This window comes from Paramormyrops kingsleyae, chromosome 22 (genome assembly GCF_048594095.1).
Source record: "Paramormyrops kingsleyae isolate MSU_618 chromosome 22, PKINGS_0.4, whole genome shotgun sequence".
In the NCBI taxonomy this organism is placed as follows: domain Eukaryota; kingdom Metazoa; phylum Chordata; class Actinopteri; order Osteoglossiformes; family Mormyridae; genus Paramormyrops; species Paramormyrops kingsleyae.
In genome coordinates this window covers 21,789,734-21,816,552 of record NC_132818.1, presented here as the reverse complement: position 1 = coordinate 21,816,552, position 26,819 = coordinate 21,789,734, and the positions used below count along the sequence as shown (strand labels likewise).

Here is a 26,819-nt window from a genome sequence, read left to right as displayed (position 1 = left end):
TTCCTTTCCATTTTCTTTGAAGAATGTCAGCCATAAGTCTTAAGTGTGCCCTATTCTCACAGTTCATTCCTGTATCATACCTTGCTGAAAGAAAGCTCAAATCCAACATTCAATAAGTGTATCCTGGACTTGTAGTAGAAGCTGTAATTGCTAAACCTTGCAGAGGAGCATGGACTGTTATGAGACTCTCTTTCTGCCTGGTAATTCTTCATATCACCGAGAGCCTTGGGCCAATCTGATGCTCATAAAATGGCAACGGGTGCTTATAGATGTGCTTCATTTCCAGGGAGAAAAAAAAACATCCAGTTACAGATCATATGATTGATCCCATTTATCATAAGACAATTATATAAATCAACTCAAAGCCAAATACATCTCTGGCCTTGCTGCTTTTCTGTCTTAGGGTTCATGACATTGGTAATCTTCCTTGCGATTTGTCTAGATAACTTATCTTACCTGCCGTAGATCTCATGGATACTGGTGCTTACCCCCCCCCCCCCCATGAGATAACAAGATTTCAATGAACTTGGGCCAAGGATAATAGAACAGGAGAAGCAAGCACATCTAGAGTACAAAGTCATGATTTGCTGAGCCCTGCAGGTCGAATATAGCCTACAGCTTGTGATAAGACGCATATAAGAACTGCTCAGAATCTCAGGTGTGTCAGGAGTACTAACACTTCATGTGTTGAGGAACTCGGTGCCTTCTGTAGGTTAAGCCAGTCTACCAGGTGAAGCAATTACTGGGAGTCAGAAATTTAACCCACTTCTTTCTGCGTTCTCTAGCACAGCGTGCCAGGTGTGTTCTCCAGAGTAGAACCACTCCAGCCATGCTATGGACCTTCGCCATCTGCCTCCAGCTGGGGGCGCTCTCCTGGGCAGCACCGCTTGCAAGGTCCGGCCCCGGGGCCCGGAACAAACTCTTACTGATCTCGTTTGATGGCTTTCGCTGGGACTACGACCGCGACGTGGACACGCCTCACCTGGACGTCATGGCAACCGAGGGAGTCAAGGCCACTTATGTGACCCCACCGTTCCTGACCATCACCAGCCCCTCGCACTTCACCTTGCTCACAGGTAACCCCCCCCCCCCCGTCAGCACACCGGACAGCAAGGGCCAATACTGAACAGGACTAGTCAACGGGAAATTTCTGCAGAATAGCGTGAACAGATAGAGCAGATTCAAAGTCCGATTTATCTACGTAACAGGCACTTACAACTTTAAAATCTTTTTAAAAATCTAAACCATATTCTTCTGTACCATGTACAGCATATCCCTGTAGAGATGTATATTTTTATGTTTATCACATGTACATAACCATTTCCAGCACTTTTGCACTAATTTGCACTTTCGGATTTGACGCCAAATTGTATTTCATTGTCCAATGACAATTAAACTTAAATCTCATGAAATCTAATAGAATTCACTAAATTACCTTTTGAGTATTATTGTGTGTCTAGCCTGTCTAAGGGCTATCAACCTGTCTAAGGGCTATCAACCTGTCTAGCAGATCTCCTGCCTTGTGCCCTATTCTACCACAGAATGGCTCCCAGGTTTCCTTGACCCTATGCTGGCATGTGGAAGATTGATAAATGGAGTTAATTATTGAAATTATCAAAGGTGTCACTCATATCTATTAGTAGCAGCGATGTACCATTACTGCTGCAGGACTGTATTTCTGCATCACTTTTCAGGCTAGTATCAGCATGGTAGTTAAGATTTATTGCACTGGATTCTTAGATGCCCAAGGTGTTATATTTTGTCTAAGATTACTCTTTAGAACTGAAATGAAAAGGCAAATTGGTAACACTTTCTATGAAGCCCATATTCATAGAGTCTAATAACTGTTCTTATAATCCATTATAACATTCATAAAGCACTATAATCACGGCTATAAGTATTTATAAAAAGGCATAACACATTACGGCCATGTTTCTCATGCATTATGAATTCTTTATGAGGCTCTCATCTATAGTACAATATTGATACCTTTATAATGCAGCACACAACATCCTTAATTCTTATACTGACCATTATAATGCATTATGAAGGCATCTATAATGTGTGATAGATGAGACCTTCAAAGAACATTCATAATGCATGATACACATGCCTATAACGTGTTCTGCGTTTTCATGAATAGTTATAGCCGGGTTTATAATACTCTATGAATGCATTATAATACACTGTGAAGGTATGTGTAATGCAGTATAATGATTATATAATTTCCCTGACCACATAAAAGCTTCATACCTGCGGTTCACAGGGCAGTACATTGAGAACCATGGAGTCATCCACAACATGTGGTTCAACACCAGCACCCAGCAGAGGAAGCCCTACTACCCGACACAGTTTGTGGATGAGTGGTGGGACAATGGCAGCCTACCCATCTGGATCACAGCCCAAAGACAGGTGAAGTACATAAACTGGGCAGTAGGGGCGCTGTGATCAGACTTAATACAATGCTAGGAGGTTCGAGTCCTGTGCCATTACAATGTAGGTATTTATGTTACAAAAGTAAAAAAAAAAAAAAATCTGGACCCTCTGGAATTATCAGAATACCAATGTCACCTAAAATGACAGGATTTTCATTCAATGTTCTTGCTAATGTTAGACTCATAAACACAGACATTGTCAAATTAAGGTTTTTTGATAATTCTACAATTTGCTCATGCAGAAATCTGTACAGGGCACTGACTTCCAAACATAGTCCTGAAATTCTACCTGACTGGGGACTGATGGAACCCATTAGAAGTACTCTCATAACCAATTCCAGACTTATGAGCTTCAATAACTTATGAAGAATTACTATAAATTGTAAGTAACAAAAAGTGCATGGCTGATTAATTTGGCACATCTGACTCAAATTTTCATCTTCTTTTCAATAGGTCATTATCCTTGAAATTTACGTTCTTTATATAATGACCTTGATTGTTTAACCCAATTGATCAATAAAGATAAAATATCCTGTTTATAAAATAAGATTATAATTATAACTTCACGATCGGATAAAATTTTATGAGCCATTCCTGTAAAAATCAAGATAATGTTCTGTGAACCATTTGCGATTCTCGCTGTATCTAAACTGACTTGCTTTAGTGCAACTTTTTGGCAAAATCACGGGCATAATAAAATAATCTAAATGAATATGAAAACCTTTATCGAGATAAGAAAGACAAGCAGACTGGGGCGAGACTGTGATCCCAAATTATCCGCTAAATCCACGACTGACCTCTGTCTCAGTGATCTCAAAGTTTATTATGTCCATGGCTGTAAGAATAATGAACTGACATGATTTACTTAAACTTGAAACAGACCCACTTGTCCTAGAGCAGTGCTTCCTGACCTCGTCCTCTGGGACCCACAGTCGGTCCATAACGTCACTGTGGGTCCCCGAGCACTGGATTGGGAAACACCGTCATAGAACCAGTCGTTTTACTGCTCTGTTCATCAACCTGAGGTTCTCCTATCTTACCAGGGTCTTAAGGCAGGATCGCTTCACTTCCCTGGTACGGCATCAAGCTACCAAGGTCAGAAGGCACTGGTGGGAGAGGTGGAACCCGCTTTATATAACTACTCCAACGAAACGGCCTGGCGGGAGAATGTGGACACAGTGATGGGCTCCTGGTTCGGCAAACTTGACCTGGACTTTGTTTCCTTGTACTTCGGGGAGCCTGACGGCACAGGACACAAGTATGGGCCGGACTCACCGGAACGCAGGGCCATGGTCAGCCAGGTGGACCGCACAGTAGGCTACCTGCGCAGCTCCGCCCAGTCGCACGGGCTCGCCGAGCGACTCAACATCATCATCACAGCCGATCACGGCATGAGCACCATTGTGAGGGGCAGCCAGGTCAATCAGATCCTCCTTTCCAAGATCCCCGGCTTCTCCTTCCGTGACTTGGACTTTCAGCTGCTGGATTATGGGCCGGTTGGCATGTTGCTACCCAAGGAAGGCCTACTGGACAAGGTGCATGCTGCCCTGAAGGGGGCGCACCCACACCTGCATGTGTACAGAAAAGAGGAGCTACCAGCTCACATGCACTATTCAAGGCACCCACGCATTCTGCCCCTGGTGCTAATCGCTGACCCTGGATATGTCGTCAACGGGGTGAGTGACGTCTCCAGAAGAGCAACATCGCTGTTGCCCGTTAGTTGTAGATAATAAAGCACTTCTAAAAAGCTCTGAATGTGTGTAGAATGCACTGAGATTTTGCTGGAAATGCTCCCTCCGTTTTAACTTCACTGCACATCCTACACTGGCGTTTTAACTTCACTGCACATCCTACACTGGCGTTTTAACTTCACTGCACATCCTACACTGGCGTTTTAGAAATGCTCCCTCTGTTAGACACAAACTTTTAAAATCATTCACGCAGATTGCTGGAAGTTTAAAGCTCCAAATTTTTAAGTCTACATCGCCCTCTACTGGCCATTTGAACTGCAGACCAGCAATACCACTGAATTCAGTTGAATTTTACCCTATCTAGGCACTGCTCTCGCAGTAATACAAATATAATAGGAAAATTGTAGGCTCCCATTCATCGGGGTCTGTGAAAAAAAACAACTTCTGTAATGTAATATTAAAGTTATTTTAATCCACCAGCATGATGTATAATAACATCATTGCAGAATTCATTATTTAGATCCCTGTGACCACAACGTTGATCAACATTGACTTTAGACTAAATTATCATTGATTCATCTTCCTACATTAAGTCAGATTTAATCATTTTATGTATTATTTTAAACCAAATGTATTTTCTTGCACAATTAATATTAACAATATACAACACTGAATGATACTTTATTCACCATTAATGAAGTGTTTCTGTTATTGACTGATGCTCATATCTCAAAAGGCAGGAGAGCACATCCTACACTGGCGTTTTAACTTCACTGCACATCCTACACTGGCGTTTTAACTTCACTGCACATCCTACACTGGCGTTTTAACTTCACTGCACATCCTACACTGGCGTTTTAACTTCACTGCACATCCTACCCTGGCGTTTTAACTTCACTGCACATCCTACACTGGCGTTTTAACTTCACTGCTCTGCATCCTCCAGATATTTCCTGTGCAGTCCAACAAAGGGGAGCACGGCTTCGACAACCAGGCCATGGACATGAAGCCATTCTTCCGGGCCGTGGGGCCCGACTTCCAGCAGAACCTAACAGTGGAGCCCTTTGAGACGATCCACATCTACGCCCTAATGTGCCACCTGCTAGGCATCACCCCAGAGAAGAACGACGGTCACCTGGATGCCACCCGCCACATGCTAGCGTCTGGTCAGCAAACTGAACCATCTGGAGGTCAGAATGGATCAGCAGCATCTATGTATTACTGCTGTGTTTTCACACCCCCCCCCCCCCCATGTTCATATTAACATCACTTTAACATTGTCAGGTATAAACCAGAGTCTAAAAATGTCCCATGAACATCATAAATTTAAATTGGGCAGATCTTGGACAGCTACCCGTTATTTTTTTTCCCAGTGTTTTACAGATCCTTCCATGTCTTACAGGGTCTGAGAACTCCATCTTATTTAATGCACTAATCGGTCTGGGAGTCGTTGCTGGCATTCTGGTTATCGTGTTTGTGGTCGTCGTATCGTATACCAGGTACCGTCGACGAAAGCCAAGGGAGAGGTATGTCATTTCCATTCACCCTTGATTTGTAAGTCCACCACGTCTGTGCAGAACCATTTGCCGTGACCACACAACTATGGAGCGCGGTTCACCACCACAAAGGGGACGCGGCAGTTCACCACCACAAAGGGGACGCGGCAGGGCCAAGTTGATTGGATAATTTACATGTCATTGCTCCTCCCACATGCTGACAATTCATGACAATGACTTTCCGTGGGAAGATTCACAGTTTTCAGCAAATGTTCATTAAAGTAAAATACTGTCACTATGACTGTCAAGATGGGAAATGAACTGGCAGTTCACTTTACCAACTATTTTTTTCAGTTACAATTTTCCATCTAAATACTTTCCCTTGGTGGCAGCATGGTGCTGCAGTGGGTAACACTGTTGCCTCACACCTCTGGGACCAGGGTTTGAGTCTCTGCCATTGCTCCATGGGTGAAGTGTGCATGCAGTCTTCCTGCTAGTGTAGCGGAAGCTAAAACCCAGGTTCCTTTAAAATCAGAGCTAGATAAGATTTTAACAACTCTGAGCTATTAGTTAAGTTCTCCCCAAACAAGCTTGATGGGCCAAAAGGCCTCCTCTCAATTGTAAATTTCTTATGTTCTCCTTGCATCATTTTGGGGTTTCCCCCCCCCACAGTCCAAAAACTGAGCTTAATCGGCGTTACCAAATTCCCATAGGTGTACATGTGTGAATGAATGGCACGTGTGAGTGTGCCCTGCGATGAGTTGGCACCACACCCTGGGTTGTTTTCTGCCTTGCACCTGTAACCTCTGGCACAGGCTCTGGGCCCCCTATGGCCATGAACAGATACAGAAAATGGATGGATGGATATTTTCTGAGCCTATCACTATGAACAGCCAAGAATATCTGTGTCAATGGGAGCATTCAATTGGCTGGTTATACTTTAAACATTTTACACACACACTGAATGTGCATTTACACTTGGAACACAAAACGAGTCATACCTGTACCTTCCCAGAAAATGAAATCATTTTTCAGTATCTGGATTTTTATTATTGTTATTTCGATATAGCAATGGCTGATCACTCCTCCAATAATGACATCACTTCCTGTATTGCAGCTCTGAGGAAGCCAATGAAAATGATGTCCAAATCAAGCAAAGTACCATGTGAGGAAGGCTTGCCTAAAGACAAGACGAGACAACATTAAATTACACTTTGGAGTAGAATAACATCTGTCTGCCCAGGATTAAAGACTGGGTCTAGTTCCTCCCCCACAGCGAATAATAAAAGAATCTTCCCCTGGCATACAGCCTGCTCGACGCAGTTGTGTATTCACTAACAAGCAGAAGACAAAACACCCAGTAAGATGTGTTTCATGATTGCTGAAGCATCAGTTAGCAGGTGCAACTGCCCAAAGCAAATCAAGTCAATGAATGAAGGAACAAAGGATGATCCTTAATGAGGGATTATTGTCAGTTGTGTAGCTTTGTTTCTTTTATGCACATATGAAGGCCCAACATACAATAAACTATAACAATGCCATCTAATGGTAGAGAAATAAATATTATTTTAAGTAAATCTGGAATGTTGTTTTTTTCTTTAACAGACTGTCCAAAGCTGGAGATAGCTAAGGATACATGAAGAGTAAACAAACTGACAAGATCAACGAGTTAAAAAGCAAAGAGCAACAAATCACATAGGGAATTAAGTGCATGTATTCATTATGTAGGACCAGACCGCATCTAAACCTTAAACCTCGGGATAAATAAAGATCTTTAAACCGCATTTAATAGTTTAAGAATGCAAAATTACCTCTGAAAAACAAGATCATCACAGAACTCTTTTGAATATCTTACTGAATCTAACTTAAATTTCCCCCTTCCACAACATATGACCATATTACATTATAATTTGTAGACATCCCATTGAAAGTCTATCCCAGGTAGGCGGTATAATCAACATACCTTTATCATTTCTGCTAAGTTTAACGGCTGAATAGGTCCAAACTACATTTTTAATAAACTTGGCGCGAAAGCGTCAGGAGCGATTACTATAAATTATAATATTACCAAGTAGTGAGAAACCCCCACTTGGACTATGTTGATGAATGAATGCATCTTTGTATCGGTATTCACAAAAAAACCAAAACATTACGCTTCGCTTTATACGCATGCGAGATATAATTATGCAAAAGTTATTAAGTTGCATTTCATGAAATACAAGTGAGTGAAATACAATCTGCTCGGAAATGTTCCATTGCCAAGTCATTCTGGAGCACGTACACCTCATAATTCGGTCTGGCTACATGCCCCCATATATGTATAAACACATACATACACACACACACACACACACACACACACACACACACAACAAATTATAACTACACACACAAATACATAAAATGGGAATTGTTCTCGTTATAGTTTGTAATTGCTACCTACTCCTTACTTGCTATTAACTGACATTTTCCTTGAGTAGGACAGATAACCAATTACAGTCCTGTCCAATAATCATATAACATTTTTCAAAATAAGTTAACATTGTTTAACGTAAGTAATAAATAACAGCGAAAGTATAGCTTATATAATTCTGCGAGCCACATTAGCCTATATAAAATCAAGACTAACTTGAGTTCAGCACGTTCAGTCTAGAAAAGCTAACAATCGCATGCAAACAGATGAAAAAGAAATTAGCAAGTGACATTTTATAATATAAAATTTAGGTTTTAACGCGCTAACATGCAGCATTGCCGACTCTAAACCACGGCTCAAAAGGCAACGGCAAAAGCTACGGAGTGGTTATGCGATAACTACGGACGGCATTCGCCAAGGGACAAACTTCATGCTTTGTTTTCTTTCCGCCCCCTTTTCATAAAAGAGGGTTTGAATTGTAGCTATCGACCGCAGTCATGGAGGAGTTGAGCGCCGTGGGGGAACAGGTTTTTGATGCCGAATGCATCCTCAACAAACGCCTGAGAAAGGTTGGAAATAATGTAATAGCACATCGCGGATCCTCGAACACAGTTCCGACTGCCTGTGTGACATTTTCACGGTTGTTTTTTTGCAGGGAAAGTTGGAGTATCTGGTGAAGTGGAGAGGATGGTCATCCAAGTAAGTGGAAGCGCAGCTGCAGCTGCTGGATCAGCCTCAAACAATGAAAAACAACAACAACGCACCGCTTGTTGCTCTCGCGTTGCAAGAAGCCCGAACACTAACTTGGCAATTTGTTGCCCAACTTACTTGTTAGTCTGCTTTTGCATGTTTAGGCAACTGCAAAAAAAACAGCAGTGTGGTGTGATTTTTGACGGAATATTAGTTTTTGTAAGACTTGCCAAGTTTTGTGGATGATTATTAGCTACCTAGCCGTTGAAAGCTTGCAAAAAATGTGGTTAGAAATGCCAACCCTGTCTTGTAAAGATACAAGCCCTTTCTCGGGAAAATGTAAATCTGACGTATACTCTCTTTTGTAGTTGGATATAGATGTGCATCAATATATTGGCCATGTTTGAAATCGCTAGATTGGTAGCGCGCTATTTTTAAGTATCGTGCCCCAACATCTTCAGTATTTTCAGGTGTCGCCGTTTTACAGTTATAAAAAGAATGTACGGTTATAATGTTTTTTCTAATTACGAAAAGTGAACTATATTTGAATGTTTAATTTGAAGAAAAAATGTAATTGTCTCTTCCCATCATTTTGCGTGGGCTTAAGTAAACGCACTTCGTGCACTAGCTGTAGGTCCACACGCTCTGTACTCCGCTTCTTTCGGTTTTTGTGTAAATTTGGTCGTATCGTTTCTCTGTCCCGAGACGGACATGCTGCCTTCAGACCCCCCGCTGCTGCACCCAACGTGGACCGTTTCAAAACCCCCTCGGCGGGCTGCGCCTGCCTGCTCTTCTTCGTAGCTGCTTAATTAAATTAAGTTTCATAACTTAATTCTCTCACGCTTCACGGCTGCGGTCGTTACGTTAATCGGGCACATGGTTGTGTGAATCATATCGACGCCCTCCATCTGTCATGCACGTTTTGCCAGGGGAACCGATCACCATTGTTAGGATATCAATGGAAAAGTTGTCAGCCCAGGGGAGTTTTAAACAACGTGTCGACGCTAGTATTAATGAACTTTCAGGCTGAGAAGTTTTTGAGTCGAGGGTGGGCACTCTTATCCGCAAAGGGCCGGTGTGTATGGAGGTTTTTGGGGTGACCTTTAGGTCAGCTGTTCAAACCCAGGTGTGAGGACTCTTCAGCCTATTAGTCCTCTAATTAGTAGTCTAATTAGGGAGTTGCAGCGAAATACAGCGACCGTTTCTGGATAAGTTAGACCACCCATGTTTTAAATAACTTTATGTTGCACATGGGTTTTAGACAAACGTATGGGATGTTTAGTTATCGGGACGTCTCAAGGCACACACCGGTAACGTTTAATAGCTTAAGTAATGAACGGAAAGACAACACAGGTTTACAGAAGGTTACAGGTTAAACAAATTGCATGTATGAGTATGATCATCATATTCGGCTTAAGATTAGATTCATAGGGTATTTCCCCTCAATTTTTCAAAAGTCCCGTTCACCATAATGCGAGGGTAGGTGAAAGGTTTCAAGTCCCACGGGCGTATTCAAATAGACTCATCTTTGCCTCATCAGCCCACTTTGTATATCAAAGTTGGCCCATTTTTTATAGAAAATGTTTTAACTTTGTCAGTGATACCATGCGGTCTCTACGCATTTAACCTACGTCTCCCGGTGAAATAGCTCAAACTGAATTCAAACAGACATTAAAAATCGGTGGGTTTAGCGCTGCAAATTTATCGTGTTTCTCTGTTCCAGGCACAACAGCTGGGAGCCCCAGGAGAACATTCTGGACCCGAGGCTGCTGGCAGCATTCCACAAGAGGTGAGTCTGAGACCCTCCTGTGGAGGGGGGAGGGGAAGGAGGGTCACCATACCAGCAGAAATGCAGGGTGCAACACTTCTCCTGGGGAGATGCATAATAGCAATGCACTGACCAAGAGCAGATAATTGGCATTGATCTTTGGGAAAAGTGAGTCATAGCAGGGGCTGTGAAACGTCCACGGTTTGTTGGCATCCGCAAAGCGTTTAAAACAAGTTAAACGCAGAAGGTTCAAAGTGTAAGAGAAGATGTATAGAATCCACATAATTTAGACGGTGGAGGAAATACTGGATGCTGTTAGGAAAATATGAAATTATTCACAAAACTGGCAAACTGGGGGACACAACCAAGTATCGTAAAAGATGGAGGTAAGGAGGTAAAAGATGGAGGTAAGGAGGTAAAAGTTGGACGACCGCAGCAAATATCCAGATATTTCAATGTGCTGTCTGGTGTCAAATCAGCTTGAATTCCACTTTCTAGACAGAGCAATGACACCCACTGTTTCTCATTTGCTTTAGTCTGTTCTAACATCACTAGACAAAAGTTTGTTCTTTTTGTTGAAGCAGTCTTCTGTGATTCCAGAGAACAAGAGAAGGAGATTTTGTTCCGCAAGCGAGGCAAACGGCCAAGGGGGAGACCCCGTAAAATCATGGTAGGAATGCAAATGTCATTTATGCCAAATGCTTTCATGTCATACATCGGCAGTTACTCTAATCATTCCTGTTTATCTGTTTAGGAAGCTGTTCCAGCGGCGACAAAATCAAGTAGCTCTTCATCCTCCTCATCCTCCAGCTCATCTTCCTCGTCGTCGTCGTCATCCTCGTCATCGTCCTCGTCGTCGTCTGACGACGACGACAACGATGGCGAGGAGGCGAAGGTGAAGGCTGGGCAGCGGGGCCGCGAGCTGCACCCCGTGCCCCAGAAGAAGGCCCAGATCGTGGTGGCCAAGCAGGAACCCGTGAAGAAGAAGCGTGGGAGAAAGGCATTGCCACCAGAGCTGAAGGCACTTCGACAGAGCAAGGGAGCCCGGAAGCTTCTGAGGCCAGCTGCCAGGGAGAGGGAGCTACTGTCACAGACCCAGGAATCCAAGACGCCGATCAAGAAACCCCTGCAGCCTGCTAGTTTTACCTACACAGGCATGAGCAGGGTGGGTGGAGCAAGAGAGCCATCCGGGGCCCAGAGCAGAGGCTCATTCTCACAGGCGGTACGGAATCCTTTGGGGGCCGTGGGCCCAACCCGTCCCACAGCCACCTCCCCTGTGAGCCGCGTCCCTCAGAACAAGGCCACACCAGATTTCAAGCTGTCCGTCTCGGACGTGGGCAGTGGCTCAGACCTGGACCTGAGGATCACAACCTCCAAGTCGCCCGGGGTGGCGGCTCTCAACCTGCATAATGCCAAGGTCTCCTGTGGTGGCGGCGGGGGGCAGGGAACGGCCTCCTCTGCTGCTGGAACCCCCAATGGGCAGAGGAAACAAGAGACTCCAGCCCAGACCCTCTCGCCTCGCACTGCTGCTCAGCCCCTGTCAAAGGGCCCTGGACTTCAGGCTCTCAGCTTGCAGGGCCTGAACCTGCAGAGTGTTAGCAGGCAGACACAGGGCTGTGTCTCTACGGGCAATGGTACTGCCAACCCAGCCCGGAAGGGCCCGTCCCAGAACCCGGGAACGGGGGGTGGGGGCCAGCAAACCAGAAGGGGCTTGGGTGGGGGGCAGGGTAGGGTTACAGAGGCCGGAGAGCTGGGGCTGGGGACAGACAGACAGGCCAAGAAATCGAGGAGACCCGAGGCCAAGCCTTCTACAGAGTCCCCGGCTGCCAGGGGCAGGGGGCGGAGGCCGTCCTCGAAAGACGGCGGGAAGCCGGGGAAAGTGCTGAGCGAGATGAGCACAGGGGAAGAGGAGTCCAGCTCGGACTCCGAGCACGACTCTCCCCTGCCCAGCCCTGCACAGAACCTGAGCGTCTCCGTGCAGCCCGGCCAGGACTGGAAGCCCACGCGAAGCCTAATCGAACACGTGTTCGTCACCGACGTCACGGCTAACCTGGTCACGGTGACCGTCAAGGAGTCTCCGACAAGCGTGGGCTTCTTCAGCCTGCGCCAGTATTGAGAAGGGAAGCCGCTGGACTGGGGTCAAGGGAGGCCAGGAGTGGCTCACCCCCCCCCGGCAGGTTCTGCCTTTTTTATTTACGTCACAGCAGAACATTCGATATGAAGATCAATCAGAAGGAAGTTCTCAAGGCAGATTACATGCCAGGTGGTGGCTGCTGACGGACGGCGGTCGAATCTTCAGAATCCGTGGCAAAGTGGCAGATTAAGAAGGAAAATGGGGAATGTATTGGAAACACCTGCTATGGACGAATCGCTTAAACTGAAGGTTCCTGCCAGCCTTGTCCAATGACGAACAATATTTCACTTTCGTTATACGGCTGTGACTCCAATCACTTCATCTCATTTTTTATATAAAGTTTTTAGTCTTGCTTAAATGGTGCCAAGAAATCAAAATTTTGCAATTTAGCTACCTCTATTTAAAATCTGGCCTTTAATATTCAAAAATAAGCATACAGACTTATGCGCTCATCCTAAACATTTCCGTAGGATATGTTGGAATTTTCCATGTTTTTCTGTTTTTTTTTTTTCCGTTAAAGCTTTTTTTATTATGCATATTCCACAGAGTAACACGAGACTGGAAGTACAGGAGAGATTGAACTGAACTTTTTTTTTTTTTTTTGCAGTGAAATGTGATTGTTGTATACATTTGTGAAAGATTCCAAACGCTGCAGGCAGTGCAGCTTTTCTGCCATCTTACAGAGCTGCTGCAGAGTTGGGGGCATGTTATCTGAGCCTCTGCTACGAGGCCAGCCTGGACAGCACTGGCTGCAGAGTCCTGCTTCACTCACTGGGCCTACAGCCCCAGATTGCAGGCCTCCAGGTCGCGCCGAGGTCAGGCAACACCAACAAATAACTGCCCCTGCGCGCTTTTCCCTGCACCTGAGCAGAGCCTTAAAACAAAGAAACCAAAAAAAAAACAAAACAAAAATAATTGCTGTGGAATGCATTTACCAGTGTATACTAGACTGCCAAATGCCAGCCTTCTCACACTTTATTAGCCTGCAAGGGCCCAGGAGATAAACAGTGGCCCTCCACTGCCCTATCTGAAGTAACAGAAAAGTGTTACTGTTAAGGAAACGTGCAACAACTAAACAGGGAGACCTGAAAGTTCATGTCATTGTTCCAGACAGTTTAGTCCCTCTAAATACTTACAGTATTACCGCTAGGTCTGCCATAAGCTATGAGACAAAAAAAGAGAATATTATACATTCCTGCTTGTATTAGCCCTTGTGCATGAGGTGATCTGCTCTGTGTGAACACGGATCAGTCCACTCTGTTAGATTATGAGATAGGCACAGGCAATAGGGGGAAATACTGGTAGTTTCAGTGTGTGATAGTATATCATTGAGGATGTCTCTGAAATACTTAAGGCCAAAACCGTAAAGACTTTTCAGATTAAAACAATCCCCTTTCAAACATGAAGTGGCAGTTAATGACACGGCCTATTTTTGGGGAAGTGGCTATTTTGAATGGCAGAAGTTGGGAGTGCAAACCAGCCCTTTGCTTAAAAACAAGAAAGAAAAAAAACGAATGGGAATGTATGTTGCTTTAGGCAATCCTGCTTGAATAATTGGGCTATTGTATAGGTGAAACTAACAGCCACTTTTGACTCCCTATTGAATCTGAAAGTTATCACCAGAAGATAAGGTGATACAAGTCCATTTATTACCTGCAGCAGATCAGCATGAAAAAGAGGAATATGATGCTTTATGGACTTGGAACAACCTGGATCACCGACTGCGATTCTTTTGGGTGCGGGAGCTAATTTGGGAACCGTCGCTGGACATTTTTATTTTTTAAGTGTATATCTACTGCAATGAAGCAGATGTCTAGGGACTTTTTTAGCCCGTTGTCCCAGTTCTAATCTCTACCTACCAACAGTCCAGGGCGAAAAGCATGTTTACGATGCAGAATGCACCAGATTCACTAGCTATCGATCGTGGCTGGGACAAGTGGTTACGGAGAGTGATTTCATGCACTGCTATTTGGCTGGAATTGAAGGGCTAGGATAACGGATAACACACCATTTCCCTAGAGTGAGGTATTGAGCTCACCAGTGAAATATACAGGGCTGGTGTGATACTTGTGACCTGCATTATCTGTCCCCTGTCAGAGACTTTGCAGTAAATGTGCCGTCATTGTTAGACATGTTACTGTAGGACTCAGATTAACCCTTTAGACCGAAGGCTATATTCTCTGTAAACTATTTATTTAAAAACACAATAGGAAGGCGGTCAGACCTTTTCATTGTGCCACCTGTCATTTTATTAACCTTAAATAAATAGTAATTTAGTATTTTTCTTGACTGTTACGGGGAAATAATGGCGCTGTTGCTGTATTTAGTCATTTGCATTTCATGCAAACGTTTAAGTAATGCAATTTAGGATTTGAGATTTATTACAATTCCCATATAAAACCCATGTTAGACAACCGGAGAGCATATCTATCCTTTTAAATTATGTACTTTATGCCCCTCAAACCTTGCATTTTTGACTTTGACTTCCACCCCACAACATTAATCCAGAAACTGCATGATTTTTATTAATCAGCAGAGAGCCTGGGAACACACATATGCACGACTGTATGAAGGACTGCTTCTTTACTAAGCCTCATCTTTACTAAGCCTCATCTTTACTAAGCCTCATCTTTACTTTGTTCAAACTGGAGAAAAGAGAAATCAATGCTGAAATGCAGCATCGGACATAGGATCCCCACCCGCACACCCACCATTTTTATAGATTTCACCACATAAATCTGCACATCGATCCCTAGGCAGGGACACACAGATACTTTCATGTTAAGAAAAAGAGCAGCAGTCAAGGCTGCAGCGACATGCTCATACGCACAACTCTTTGAAGTTTGTGGAACGATAAACTGATCCCGCATAAGCCTCACTCCTACACTTCTGTTGTATTCTGAAAGTTTGCATCGCTCCATCTGGACTAAGTTTAGTCTGCTACCTTCCTGGCTAGTTTCCCCAACTCAGGCCTTTCTAATCTCAACAGGACTTTCCTGGCTACATAAATGTTCTTTTCATACATTCACCCATAAAAGTCCCCCACTGCTGCATTACCAAAGTAACGCCAAACAGCGATGAGGGTTGTGTTGGAAGTGTTGTTTGGACTAGCTTCATGTCACCGCCGTTGAGATGTTACTGAATAGTCTGGATTCTAAAAATACCAATAAAACATTTTAGAAAATATATATTTCTTTGCATTGTTACTGTTCTCCAGACTTGTGACCAGATTATAGAAGTATAATCCCCATTCTGCTGTCACACAGAGTGAGGACAATAGGCCCCTGTCCTACTGGCAGTACAGCACCCTAATCTGCTGCCCCATAATCAGCTTAGCCCAGCGTCCATCACGGCCCTGGACAGCACTCGTCCATCAGTACCGCTCCGCTCTTACTGCCTTCGCCTGGATTTCCGTGCGTTTGTTTCCGAGCGCTCCCCTGCCAACACACACTACAGCCTTTGCAAATTCACCCATGGCTCCCTAGGGGGCAACATTGCATGTTTTATTTTTAGTTTTCCAGCTTGGCAGGGAGTTGAAACCACAGACATGTAGTACAAAATAGTTGCATTTGACCAGTTCTGCTAAACCTGCTGTCTTTGTGCAACTTATGTCCCAGGTGTACAAAGTGTGAATCAGAGGTATGAATTCAAAACGTGCTGCATCTACTTGAGCTGCTCTTTTAAGAAGTACTTTTTGCAACAATTTTGCTCATAACTACTAACGTCCCAAAAAACAGAAAGGGACTCGGACACTTCTAAGGGTAAACTGCTGTGAAACCTTCCATGCTTGCCCTTCAAACTTCATTCTACTAAGCAGTCAGACCCGTACAAAGAAAATGCTTTGCTGCTAATGTCAAAAATGGCAACTTGAGAGGTCATACAATATTCAGATCAATAAAGCAATTTTATATTTGTGCACATGTATTATGCATGTAAATATGTATGTGTGTTAGACATTTGATAGGTATAAACAGCAACTTAAGTCCTTAATATAAACACAGTCCCCCCCCCCCAATATTTTATTTGGCTTATTCATACCCCAATAAATTGATTTGTGTTTAAAATGATCAAATTTGTTATATATATATATATATATATATATATATATATATATATATATATATATATATATATATACACATACACACACACACACACACACACACACACACACACACACATATTAACACCGAATTACAGAATGCACTGACAGTTACACTCAACACACACACACAATTCTACGCTAACATCGGTGCTGGTAGGTGTGCTTCGCGGCAAAGTTGGACTTGACTTGTGCGGCCCCGAAGTTGTCTTAGAAACAACATTCTTTGCGGAATGTCTCCCCATACTGATACCGAAACGCCGCCATTTCCCAGCGGTTACCTTGACAGGAATGTCCTCGCGCCTCCTGTCCTCGCGCGCCGCAAGCTCCGCTGCTTTTCATCCTGCCCCGGCTCTTCTGAATGAATCTTTATTGTCATTATAGAAAATACGATGAAACTGGATGCAGTCCCTTTAGTTTCAAATTTGGCACAAATAAATAAATAAATAATAAAAGTTTTTAAATACATAAATAAAATTCAGCACTATAACACAATGAAACTACACTAAATTTGTATTGTACATAGACTTAAAGTGCAGCACAACACTACCTTCATTCATTCAGCACCGAATTTTTTTTTCATCTTGCCTCGGCTCTTAATTAGTTAATTGAGGCCTGCTTGTCAGCAGTGCCGTTTTTCACTTCTGCACGTTGATCTTCAGCTAATTGATTAAGTCTGACATATCTGGTTACGGAATTACTTGGCGCGGGGTAAGATGGGGGTGGCTCAGAGCGTGACGCTACGTCTTCGCGCCTCCAGGCTTTTGGCTCGAGGCCCGGCCCTGGTTTTGCGCATGCGCCTGTCCGTAGATTTAGCATTTTCCCTCGAGTTCCCTTGTGTTTGTTTTCACAGGCTGAAGATGGATGCACGTAAATTGCTTAGTGAGTTGTACTGCGATCGACCGGCATCATTGATCTTAGACGGGAATTGGGTGGTCCATGAATTGGTTCCGGTGACGGCCAATTCGGGTACCGGTCTATAAGAAACAGTAAGAAAAGACGCAACAGAACCATTAGGGTTTCCGTGAAGCTTTGCGTGGATGTCAACGGCGTAAGGGATGGTTATGAAACATTCTGTAGTGTGCATTTGCTTCGTAAAAGAACAAGCACCATAATATTGGATATGTCACACGGTGTGCTTTTGACTATACTGTGTTTTTAGAACGAGTTGGGAATTGCCAATGTTAATCCGAATGTAATATTTCGAAATATGCAACAGGTCCAAGACGGATAACTCCGACTGCAACTCAGTTTGTATGATCATGTTTTAAACAGAACTAACTGCATCTCGAACCTATATGTCAGACAGGGAAAGTTATGACAGAGGTTATTAGTTTAGTGGTTTTATTTTACCGATGTACAAAACAGCTACAATATTAGGAATAAATAGCCACATTTAACATTTATACAGTCGTTATAATGTTTCTGCATATTTACAATTGTCACAACAATAAAATAAGGTATCATCCGTTACTTATAACTACTCAAACGTTCTAATCATTTTTCCTGATACCTATAAAAATATGATATAATTATATAACTAATAACAATAATAATAACAATAGCAACAAGCAGCCCACAGTCTCATATCATAAATTTCAGTAAAGATTAAATAGTTTTGTAGTAAAGGTGTTATTACGTTTGCGTTTGGTGTGGTTTCTGCAAACACTGCAATCCATTTTACCATAACCTGACAAAGTGACATAATACAAAATCATATATTACGTGTATAAACTTAACTATGCGACACATGTAACACCGCTGAGCTGTATTCTGCATTCAATCAACTCGCACATGCGCATTTGCATTCCAATACAACTGGATACTTCATAGGTATCCACGTGCACGTCAACCCCACGTTCTTTTGCAGGCACCTCCACCTCAGTATCGTGAAATGGGTACTTTTGTCCGGTTTGCAAACCATTCCCTCCGGTACAGAACAGGACCTTTCGCGGGGGCAGCTGCCCACTTTCACGTAACGTGGCCAAAATCGGCGTCCGAGGTCGTTCCAAGCGTACACCACCGGACAGGACGCGTAACTCCAGAGCCAAAGCTGCAGCTTTCGTTGCAGTTTTCTACTGCTTTGCTTCTTGCCGTGCAAAACGTCAAACTCCAGAGACTTTATTAAAGCGGGCATAGATCCGTTGGGCAGATGCACTTCTTCCAGACTGTCCACTTGGCCATTAGATGCGTGTTTGTCTTCCGGCGGAGTTGTGGACATGAACAGTGAATCGAAGTGGCTTCCCAGTAAATTTCGCAGTTCGGTTTCATTAAGGTCTTTCTCCTTAGGATCAAGCATGGGATCTGGATGTTCTATGAGTACCACAGGTGGTAAGATGTCACTTGGAATAGGACGGAAGATATCGAAGTGCTGACACGTGGTCTCCTTTATGCCAAAACCCAATGATAACGCCAGTACGTATACAGCCACACAAAAATCCAGATCCATGTTTACTAGTCCGAATAGAAATTCGTTCAAAATGGTTACAGTTTCAAAATAATGGTACTCATTGATTAAAAACAGCACGAAACGGAGATTGCGGTTCCTAACGCAAAAAAATCCTCAAATGTACATACAGATCTTAATAATCAGGCTACATAAAACTCTCGAATAATTAAGTTGAGTTAATGTGCGTTTTTTGTTAGAAAAGTTATATGTTGTACTTACTGACCGCTTTATATAACAAAATTCCACCAGAGATACACCATCCTCCACAGTTACCAGAACGTAGTACGGAATTCCTCAAAACTCCCAGGTGTCTAGCCAGAATACCGTGTTTACTTCTCTAATTTAATATCCGGGGGGGTTGGTAAATCCACGCGCCGTGCATTCGTTCGTTAGCGCAGCACCACACTTTTAAAGAGTTACAGTCCAGTGATGCACCGACTGGATCCTGATGGAGTCCACAATGTCAGTCTGCCAGACAAGAGATGCTTTACCATCTTCATGCTTTGGGGGCGGGGGTCGGCACATTACAGGGTGGACTCACAAGGTGTGAGTCGACTGGGTTTTTATCGACCCCTGCAGGCGGATGCATTTTTGCAGAGTTGATATCCAATGCATTATAGTCTGTCAATCTTTTTTTTTTTTTTTTAAATGTAAGTGCAACTATATGTAATAATAGTTGCATTTTTTTCATTTAATGTAACTCACTAAAATATACGTATATAACGACATAAAACACACCAAAATTTAACGTGTAAATCTAGTCCTTCAGCATAATATTTACACATTCACTTGTGCTCTTTTCCAATTTCCCCAAGTGAAACACTCTCTCTGACACACACAGACAGAATTCCAACTCACCATGAAAATCTACTGTAAACAGTAATTATGTGTGCAATCAGTATTGAGAGGAACATCACTGCAGTGTCTGCTTCTTAGGTCATGCTATTAATGAGACATCTTCTCAAAACTTGTCCACACAAACACACGCAGAGGTTTCTGCTGGCTCCAGATTCCCACTACTGGCCTTTGTCTCTGGGTGACGTCCAGCTGGATCTCAGCATAGTGCCACACGGCAGGAACGTTCTCCATAAACACAGCTTTAATTAACGGTCCTACAGGGACGGTATATGGAGATGGTATCACACCTTCATAACTCACGAACTGCTCAAAGCTGAGAGAGTCACCCTTGAAATGCATCACTGTAGCTCGATAACCTGGCCAGTAAAGGCCTTTATCCAGCTGGTTATTACCTGGGTCTGCCTCTCAAAGATATACTGGTGGCTTTGGCAAGATTCAACCCCTTGAACGACAGACTCCATTTCTCACACGACACCCTCGTCACATCGCTGACGGTTCCCTCGAATGTCCTTGAAGCACCAGCAAATTATCTGCTGGATGTTTAAAATCCTCTTTAAAAGTAAATGTGATTCTGAGCCCAGGTCTGCTGGCTGTTGGCCCAGTTACCAAACATGGTAGACCAAACAAAAGCCTGCCCCCCCCCCACACCCCATTTTGCAAACCTCCTTATGAAAACGATGGCTATACATCTCGCCCTACTTTAGGGCCCCCAGGTTCTTCATTTAACATTTGCTCTGGATCATTAGGCAGTTTTAAATGTTAGTTAAATGTTAGTAAATGTTAGCTACCATTTCTGTGTTCACCTGTCCTCCTTTGCGTTCCCCTCCCTAAATTCACACACAGTTCAGAAGACGGCACGGCCAGTTCTCCTTGGAAATATCACTTTTTCATAATGACTAGGAAGGGTCCCATATATAAGCTGTTCAGATAGATGCCTGTTTCAGTTTACAGGTAAGAATTACTGTCGGGCCCTTCAGCAGTGACATGGTCGCTCTGACAAAACATACCCCACTGTTTTATCGCAGGACATAAGTCTGTTTTTTTTAATAGGCACCTCCATTAAAGCAGGCGGCTGCCAAAAGTACTGTTTTATCCCCTCCAAAGGTAAATTATTTACTATCAACGGAGTCAATTTCCTTTTTTTTTCCACGGAGCAGCTGGCACTGTAGAAGGCGTCTCGTACTCAGACAACACGCAACATCGCTTCTTCGAAAATGGTCACGTCACCCGTCGCCCTGCAGTCTGTCCCTCCCCTGCGCATGTTAAATGCCATGAAATAGTCCAGATGCCTGGTTTGGCTGGGGTTGACGATGGAGGCGAAGGCAGGGGACTGCCGTGTGAACATTACTGCGCTGTGGAGGACTGTTTGCCCCAAGCTGTGTATGGATCTTCGGGCGTGTACGTTTTTCCTTTTGTAGGTTAATTTCCAGACGCTCCCCCAAAGAGATCTCCTTCCTCTAAGGCAGTTTTTTCCGGCCATCCGGTCTTCAGGCATCCACAGACGGCCCACGTTTTTGCTCTCTCCCAGCTGCCTGCCAGACAGTGCACATTTTTGCACCCGCTCAGTTCCTAGGGAGGGAGCAAAAACATGGAATGTTTGTGGCTCCTTGAGGACTGGATTGAGAAACACTGCAATATGGGACCTGAATGAGTCCAGGGACCATGTCATGTTGCACAGACAAAAAACTCCGGTGTTAATCACATACAATCCAAACAAGATTTTTCTTGGCTCTAATCCTGTCCCAGTGCTTTTAGCAGAGCTGAGGGACAATCTTTCTACACAGTCATCACATCCACAGAGTGCTTGGTGATGATGATCTGCTCAGCATCTATAACCATATATTGACACCCATAAAAAGACTCAGGATTTCAAGGACCCTCAAAAAGTCTCACAGATCATGTTTTTCTTCTTAACACACCACTTAAATCACTGGGGCTATTTACTCATTTATTTATAAACGTATCTTGGCTAAATTTTTGGCCAATCAACTGCAAAAGCAGCAAACAGTCTTTCCAGTGACCATGTCTCTGTGATCATTTTAATATTTTAGGCAAACTCATACACCATTACAAATGTCTGGTAAACGTCTGCACAAACCACTCTCCGCCTTTGACACTTGACCTGGTTCCAAGCGCACGCGTCCTCACACGCACACTCACGCACACACAGGGCAGCTCCGCCGTCTGCAGGCTCTCCTGGAACACATCGTTCCAAAGGCAACAGACATCGGAGAAACGCTCCGAGGTCTTGTCAAAAGAAATCGTATTTTGACGGAGCCTGGATACACAGGCGTGGGCTCACAGAGTTACTTTCACAAGCAGTGTGGAATATAGTGGAATATTTTCTGGGGAGGGGGGCGTCTCCCCATGAGCTAGCCAGAGCGAGTCTCTCGTCTCATTTAATAACGAAGCCATTTACAGTCAACTGGCCTGACTTTTTCACCAGCACACACTCAATTTTTATCAGCAGTTTTTATCGGTCTAGTCACAACGTAGAGTCTTGACGAAAATCATTTTCACGACTTAATTCCGCCAGACGGCCGTAAAGCACCTGAGACGGCAGCGGATGATGATGTTCGTACGGCGGGCGATTAATGGACGGGCCGTTTTGATTGATGTGCTGGCTGCAGAGCGGTTGTCTCCACAACATAAATCAGTGACGAGAAGCCTGGCCACAGATAGGCGCTCATTCTCCTCTGTGTCGTAACTCAGTCCCGGGGACAACGGCGCCTTTTCAGCGCGCAGATAGTGACCTCATCGCCGGCCGCTGTCACTATGCAGCCACGTCTCCTCAGCCGCCCCTGCTTGGGGCTGCCGAGATGGTTTGGACGGCCACTTAGAGGCTGGGGAGGAGGGGTGCTTGAGTCATTGAGTTTGGCGGCAGAAACACAGCGCCCTGTGTGCGGCGTGGGCCCCCGCCGCTGGGGGCCCCCGCCACTGGGGAGCAGACTCTCGCTCCCGCACACACACATCGTAAATCGAAACGGCGTGTAGCGCGCGGCGGGCCGTCTGAAATGACGCGAGTCGGCCGTGCTGTGTACCACTGGTGCCCTGAATGTTTCAAGCATCCCGCCCACCATGAATACTCCACTAATGAACAAACTGTCCCACCCCCCGTTCTGAGCACAGGGTTGACAGACCGTAGTAGTACGGCTGCTCCTAATATAACCAATTATCTGTTTTGGGGGTGACGAAGTCTTATATAGACCTGTGTCTTGTCTTGCATTGTATTGTCTTGTATTGACCTGTTGTTGGGCCTATTGACCCACAATGCACCTGTCCCCTCCTCTGCAAATAAAACCTTGAAACACATCAACAAAACCTACGAGAACATGGCATCTCTTCCTGGATGGTGAGCCTTGTGTCTCCTATGACAAGATCTAGGATGTCGAATTGGATGAAAAGTTAAAGAATCCATGAATCCATTTTCTAAGAAACCAAAGTGCCGATCTGAGCGATCCTCCCCTTCGCTCCCTTTCCTTCAGCTCCTCTTGGTGGACTCCCAGAAATCCATGGGGTCTGTCCCCGTGGGTCCCTACTCATGCTCCTCTCACTGGAGCGTGTCCAAGGAAGGGCCCCTCAAGGGAAAGACTCTTTGGGCAGCTTATAGAAAAGCGATAACGGAAACTGGGCTTGCGGGTGGAAGCTCCGAGAGCATTGAGCAGAAGCATCAGGTATCATCCTGCATACTCCCCATGCCTGCATACAGAGGACACGCCCGGAGGTGCACGGTGCGAAAGAGACCCACCGATGAAGAATGTACCGCTCCCAAGGAGAAAACAGGAAGACTGCTGACTCAAAGGAATGATCCTGCCATGTGTTCGATTTCTGCTTGTGGGTAGCAGACAGACTGCACTTAAGAATTCAGGTAGGTTCAGGGGGGGTATGGTGATTCTGAATAAATCGCCATACTATTGGCCTTCGATGCACCATACGGCACAGCGGCATGACCTCTACCTAATGACAGGGAAGCCATCCAACCTCTACCTCTACTGCACCTTAAAAGCAAAGAATTCCCACCAAAGCAGCATTCTGTTTCACATATTTGTGCTTCAGGATAACTTGGAAAGAAATGTACGAAATGACTGGTAGAGACCTGGTACCACAGCACAGAACCCAGTACAGCATCCAAAGCAGAGCTGCTGTCGACGCCTCAGTCACACGTCATGGCAACCGTCCACCGCAGACCACAATGTCATTTGGCAAGATTCAGCCCCTTGAACGACAGACTCCATTTTTCAGTAGAAAGGCCGTCAGAGCCGGGGTGGGGGGTCATTTTCAAAGTGATTAACGGGTGCAGGGTGACATATCCCAGAAACCCGTTTATACTCATAAACGCATGAAAATGTAATGCTTGTGTCAACCAGATATACAGCCTCTGATGGACGGCGAGAGCACGCTGCAGTCAACACCATCAACCAACAAGAAACGACAGCATCCCTCTGCAAAGAACATGGTCCCTGCAGTAAGGACTACACGGGACAGGCAATCACACAAGACTCCAAACACGAATAAACAGGAGGGCTATATGTATTAGGGCTTTTTCCATGTCAGCTATTGATTTAGCTCTCAAAACACAGAAGGCTGCTTTTAAACAATCATCACCATGTCATAAGACTGAAGGGGCTGTGGTTAACATATGTTACAAGATGTACAGTGTAATACTAGCGTGTTTATATGTAATGAAAACATGGGTTAAAATACCCTCCTCCCACACACACACACACCTAGCATGATAATTTGCAGAGCGTGGTACCCATCTCTGGTTCCATTTCTCGCGCGCTCTACGAAAGCATATACGCAGAGAGAGTCACGGGTTTAAGGTAAACGTTTCTCCTTAAAACCGACACCGCTTTTCACAGGTCGGATGAGATGATCGAGTCTCCCTGCCACCCTACCTCCTAAGGAGTGAGGGTATGTGCCCACACGCTACCCGTACGCGTCTGACACGCGGGGATTTACTGCCGCAGCTACTGTCAGCACCGCGTTTGGAAATCAGCCTTTCAGTGGGCCGGTATTTCTTGCAAACGAGCCGTTTATGGGTGCAGACGGGCGTGCTTCTGAAAACAGAAAGCGCCAAAAGCGCACTGTGCTGAGAACAGTGCACACCCAGCCAAAGGGATCGCTTAGCATAGACGTCGTAGTTATAAATATACCGGTGCTTCCACAAGAGAAATACTGGGTAGAATCGCCACGTTTTCCTTAAAAGGGACCACTTAACAGAATAATGAACAGCCCTTAGGATGCACAGTTATCATAATCACACCTGGACCTGATAGCGTACATCAATGGTTCTCAATTCAATTCCACTACTACATACACACTCAATTTTGGTTTTACTTGTCAACTAATCATAAAGTCCTCAATCATATGGCACAGGCATGCAGGTGGTGGACTAGAACACAAATAGCTAGGATGCCAGTGAGCAAGCTGTATTATCAGGCCGAGGTCCTTCCTGTAAGGGAAGCGTGCAGCAATCTACCATCCTGTATCGCTAACGCTCTGGCAGGCCTGTTGCACGTCTTCCAGCGACATCAATGCCTTGGAAAAATGTCTCGACACAAGAGCTATTTTATCGCACACATAAATGCTTACAGGACAGTAAAAGGCTCGGATAAACTCCCATAAAACAGACCAGGCATGGTTAATGCAGATTTCCCCGATGTTGTGCTTTGTCCGCTGCTCTTGGATTGAGGCCCGATGACGGGTAAGATCCACATCAGTCAAAGGTTCAGCACCACCTGATTCGTTCATTAGGGATGCTCTAAGGTAAATTAATGCTGAGGTGAAGATGCCTCCAGATATACAGACACATTCGAATATTTACAGTGTGTTTTTCAGGGACAGGCCCGGAGGATAACAGAGAAACGACAGCTTTTAATCAATAGGGAAGCAAATTGCTAATGACCTTGCGGTAAAGAGCGCCGTCTAAAACACAGAAATTGTGCTGCAGCTCCCTCTACTGGGCATAGAATGGCCATACCACATTGGGCACCAAATCGCAGAACAACCACAGAAATGCGAGAATTTGTTTTTGAAAGCCTTTATAGTAGACCCTTCCACTGGTATTCGAAAACAGTGACAAGAAAACCGTTCATTTAACAGAGAAAGTACATATTTGTAAAACCATCAGTGCAGTTTTGGGACTTTGGAATGTTACTTTAGGACCACAGAAGTGAATTAATCTGGAGTCACATGACTGTTGGTATGCAAAGCGGAGTTTAAAAGCTGGGATCCAGCGCATTCTTATTTGCTGAACTTTATAAAGCCTTAAAATACTAGAAATCTCTGATCCTCACATATGTACTGCTGGAGTTAATTAACGCTAAATTAATTAAACATAAGTTAATCAATTATACTAGTAACTGGACTGAAAGCATGTTTAGGATAGATGCAAGGGAGTTATATTATTATACACCTTGGGTTCGATTCCCAAACCTGTCCTGTGTATGTAGTGTGAGTTCTGGATACTTCAGTCTCTACACACTGTCCAAAATCATGCCGTTAGGTGAACTGGTGTCTCAGAATTGCCCATGGTGTGTCTGCCCTGTAAGCGCCTGGCTTCCTGGATATGGTATCCCCAGCAATGTCTCCAATGTTGTCTGGGATGGGCTCCAGCCCCACCCCCTGCCCCCACCACCCTGTACTGGACAAATGGTTGGAAGATGTATGGATGTTAATGAATCTGGCCAATTTAATCCTGCGGGCCAAACAGAGATGCCACTGAGAAATGACTTGCCGCCCTTTTCCTATGCCAGTGCTGGACAGTCGTTAGCTACAGAC

The 26,819-nt window shown here is 44.4% G+C and overlaps 4 protein-coding genes across 8 annotated transcripts in view; 2 read left to right on the top strand and 2 right to left on the bottom strand.

Annotated features, from left to right (window-relative positions):
• The window catches only part of LOC111856763 (RNA binding protein fox-1 homolog 3-like), an 84,513-nt gene extending 67,142 nt beyond the window's left edge, over positions 1-17,371 (bottom strand). For 3 of the 4 annotated variants that reach the window (XM_072704911.1, XM_072704914.1, XM_072704915.1), the window contains exons 1-2: positions 17,280-17,371; positions 17,011-17,096 (exon numbers count right to left, since the gene is read on the bottom strand). In XM_072704911.1, the coding sequence (XP_072561012.1) occupies positions 17,011-17,071 (61 nt within the window). In that variant the 5' untranslated portion in view covers positions 17,072-17,096; positions 17,280-17,371. Of the gene's footprint in view, positions 1-17,010; positions 17,141-17,279 lie in introns of all 4 variants that reach the window. The other variant, XM_072704912.1, reaches the window with a different exon arrangement.
• LOC111856080 (ectonucleotide pyrophosphatase/phosphodiesterase family member 7-like) lies at positions 654-7,170 on the top strand. Its single transcript, XM_023835751.2, has 6 exons — positions 654-1,076; positions 2,267-2,412; positions 3,479-4,111; positions 5,073-5,316; positions 5,529-5,652; positions 6,740-7,170. Exons 1-6 carry the CDS (start codon positions 830-832, stop codon positions 6,789-6,791), a joined length of 1,446 nt encoding a protein of 481 aa, XP_023691519.1. The 5' UTR covers positions 654-829; the 3' UTR covers positions 6,792-7,170.
• cbx2 (chromobox homolog 2 (Drosophila Pc class)) lies at positions 8,489-15,813 on the top strand. The gene is made up of 5 exons (XM_023835469.2): positions 8,489-8,604; positions 8,691-8,734; positions 10,449-10,514; positions 11,094-11,163; positions 11,248-15,813. Exons 1-5 carry the CDS (start codon positions 8,533-8,535, stop codon positions 12,607-12,609), a joined length of 1,614 nt encoding a protein of 537 aa, XP_023691237.1. The 5' UTR covers positions 8,489-8,532; the 3' UTR covers positions 12,610-15,813.
• Positions 17,372-18,056: 685 nt separating the features above from the next.
• LOC111855926 (noggin-3-like) lies at positions 18,057-25,932 on the bottom strand. Of its 2 annotated transcripts, none has more exons than XM_023835433.2 (2): positions 25,632-25,932; positions 18,057-21,605 (listed from the first exon to the last, which is right to left on the bottom strand). In XM_023835433.2, exon 2 carries the CDS (start codon positions 19,176-19,178, stop codon positions 18,513-18,515), a length of 666 nt encoding a protein of 221 aa, XP_023691201.2. In that variant the 5' UTR covers positions 19,179-21,605; positions 25,632-25,932; the 3' UTR covers positions 18,057-18,512. The 2 variants fall into 2 exon arrangements, with proteins under 2 accessions (XP_023691201.2, XP_072561182.1); XM_072705081.1 differs by having other exon boundaries at positions 25,672-25,932.
• Between the last annotated feature and the right edge of the window lie 887 nt (positions 25,933-26,819).

Bases quoted from the DNA above. Each gene is read 5' to 3' on its own strand.
- LOC111856080 (XM_023835751.2), top strand. From the start codon at position 830: ATGCTATGGACCTTCGCCATCTGCCTCCAGCTGGGGGCGCTCTCCTGG. The intron at 2,413-3,478 runs GTGAAGTACATA...CTATCTTACCAG, and splicing joins GGATCACAGCCCAAAGACAG to GGTCTTAAGGCAGGATCGCT. The intron at 4,112-5,072 runs GTGAGTGACGTC...TGCATCCTCCAG, and splicing joins CTGGATATGTCGTCAACGGG to ATATTTCCTGTGCAGTCCAA.
- cbx2 (XM_023835469.2), top strand. From the start codon at position 8,533: ATGGAGGAGTTGAGCGCCGTGGGGGAACAGGTTTTTGATGCCGAATGC. The intron at 8,735-10,448 runs GTAAGTGGAAGC...TCTCTGTTCCAG, and splicing joins TGGAGAGGATGGTCATCCAA to GCACAACAGCTGGGAGCCCC. The intron at 10,515-11,093 runs GTGAGTCTGAGA...CTGTGATTCCAG, and splicing joins CTGGCAGCATTCCACAAGAG to AGAACAAGAGAAGGAGATTT.
- LOC111855926 (XM_023835433.2), bottom strand. From the start codon at position 19,178: ATGGATCTGGATTTTTGTGTGGCTGTATACGTACTGGCGTTATCATTG.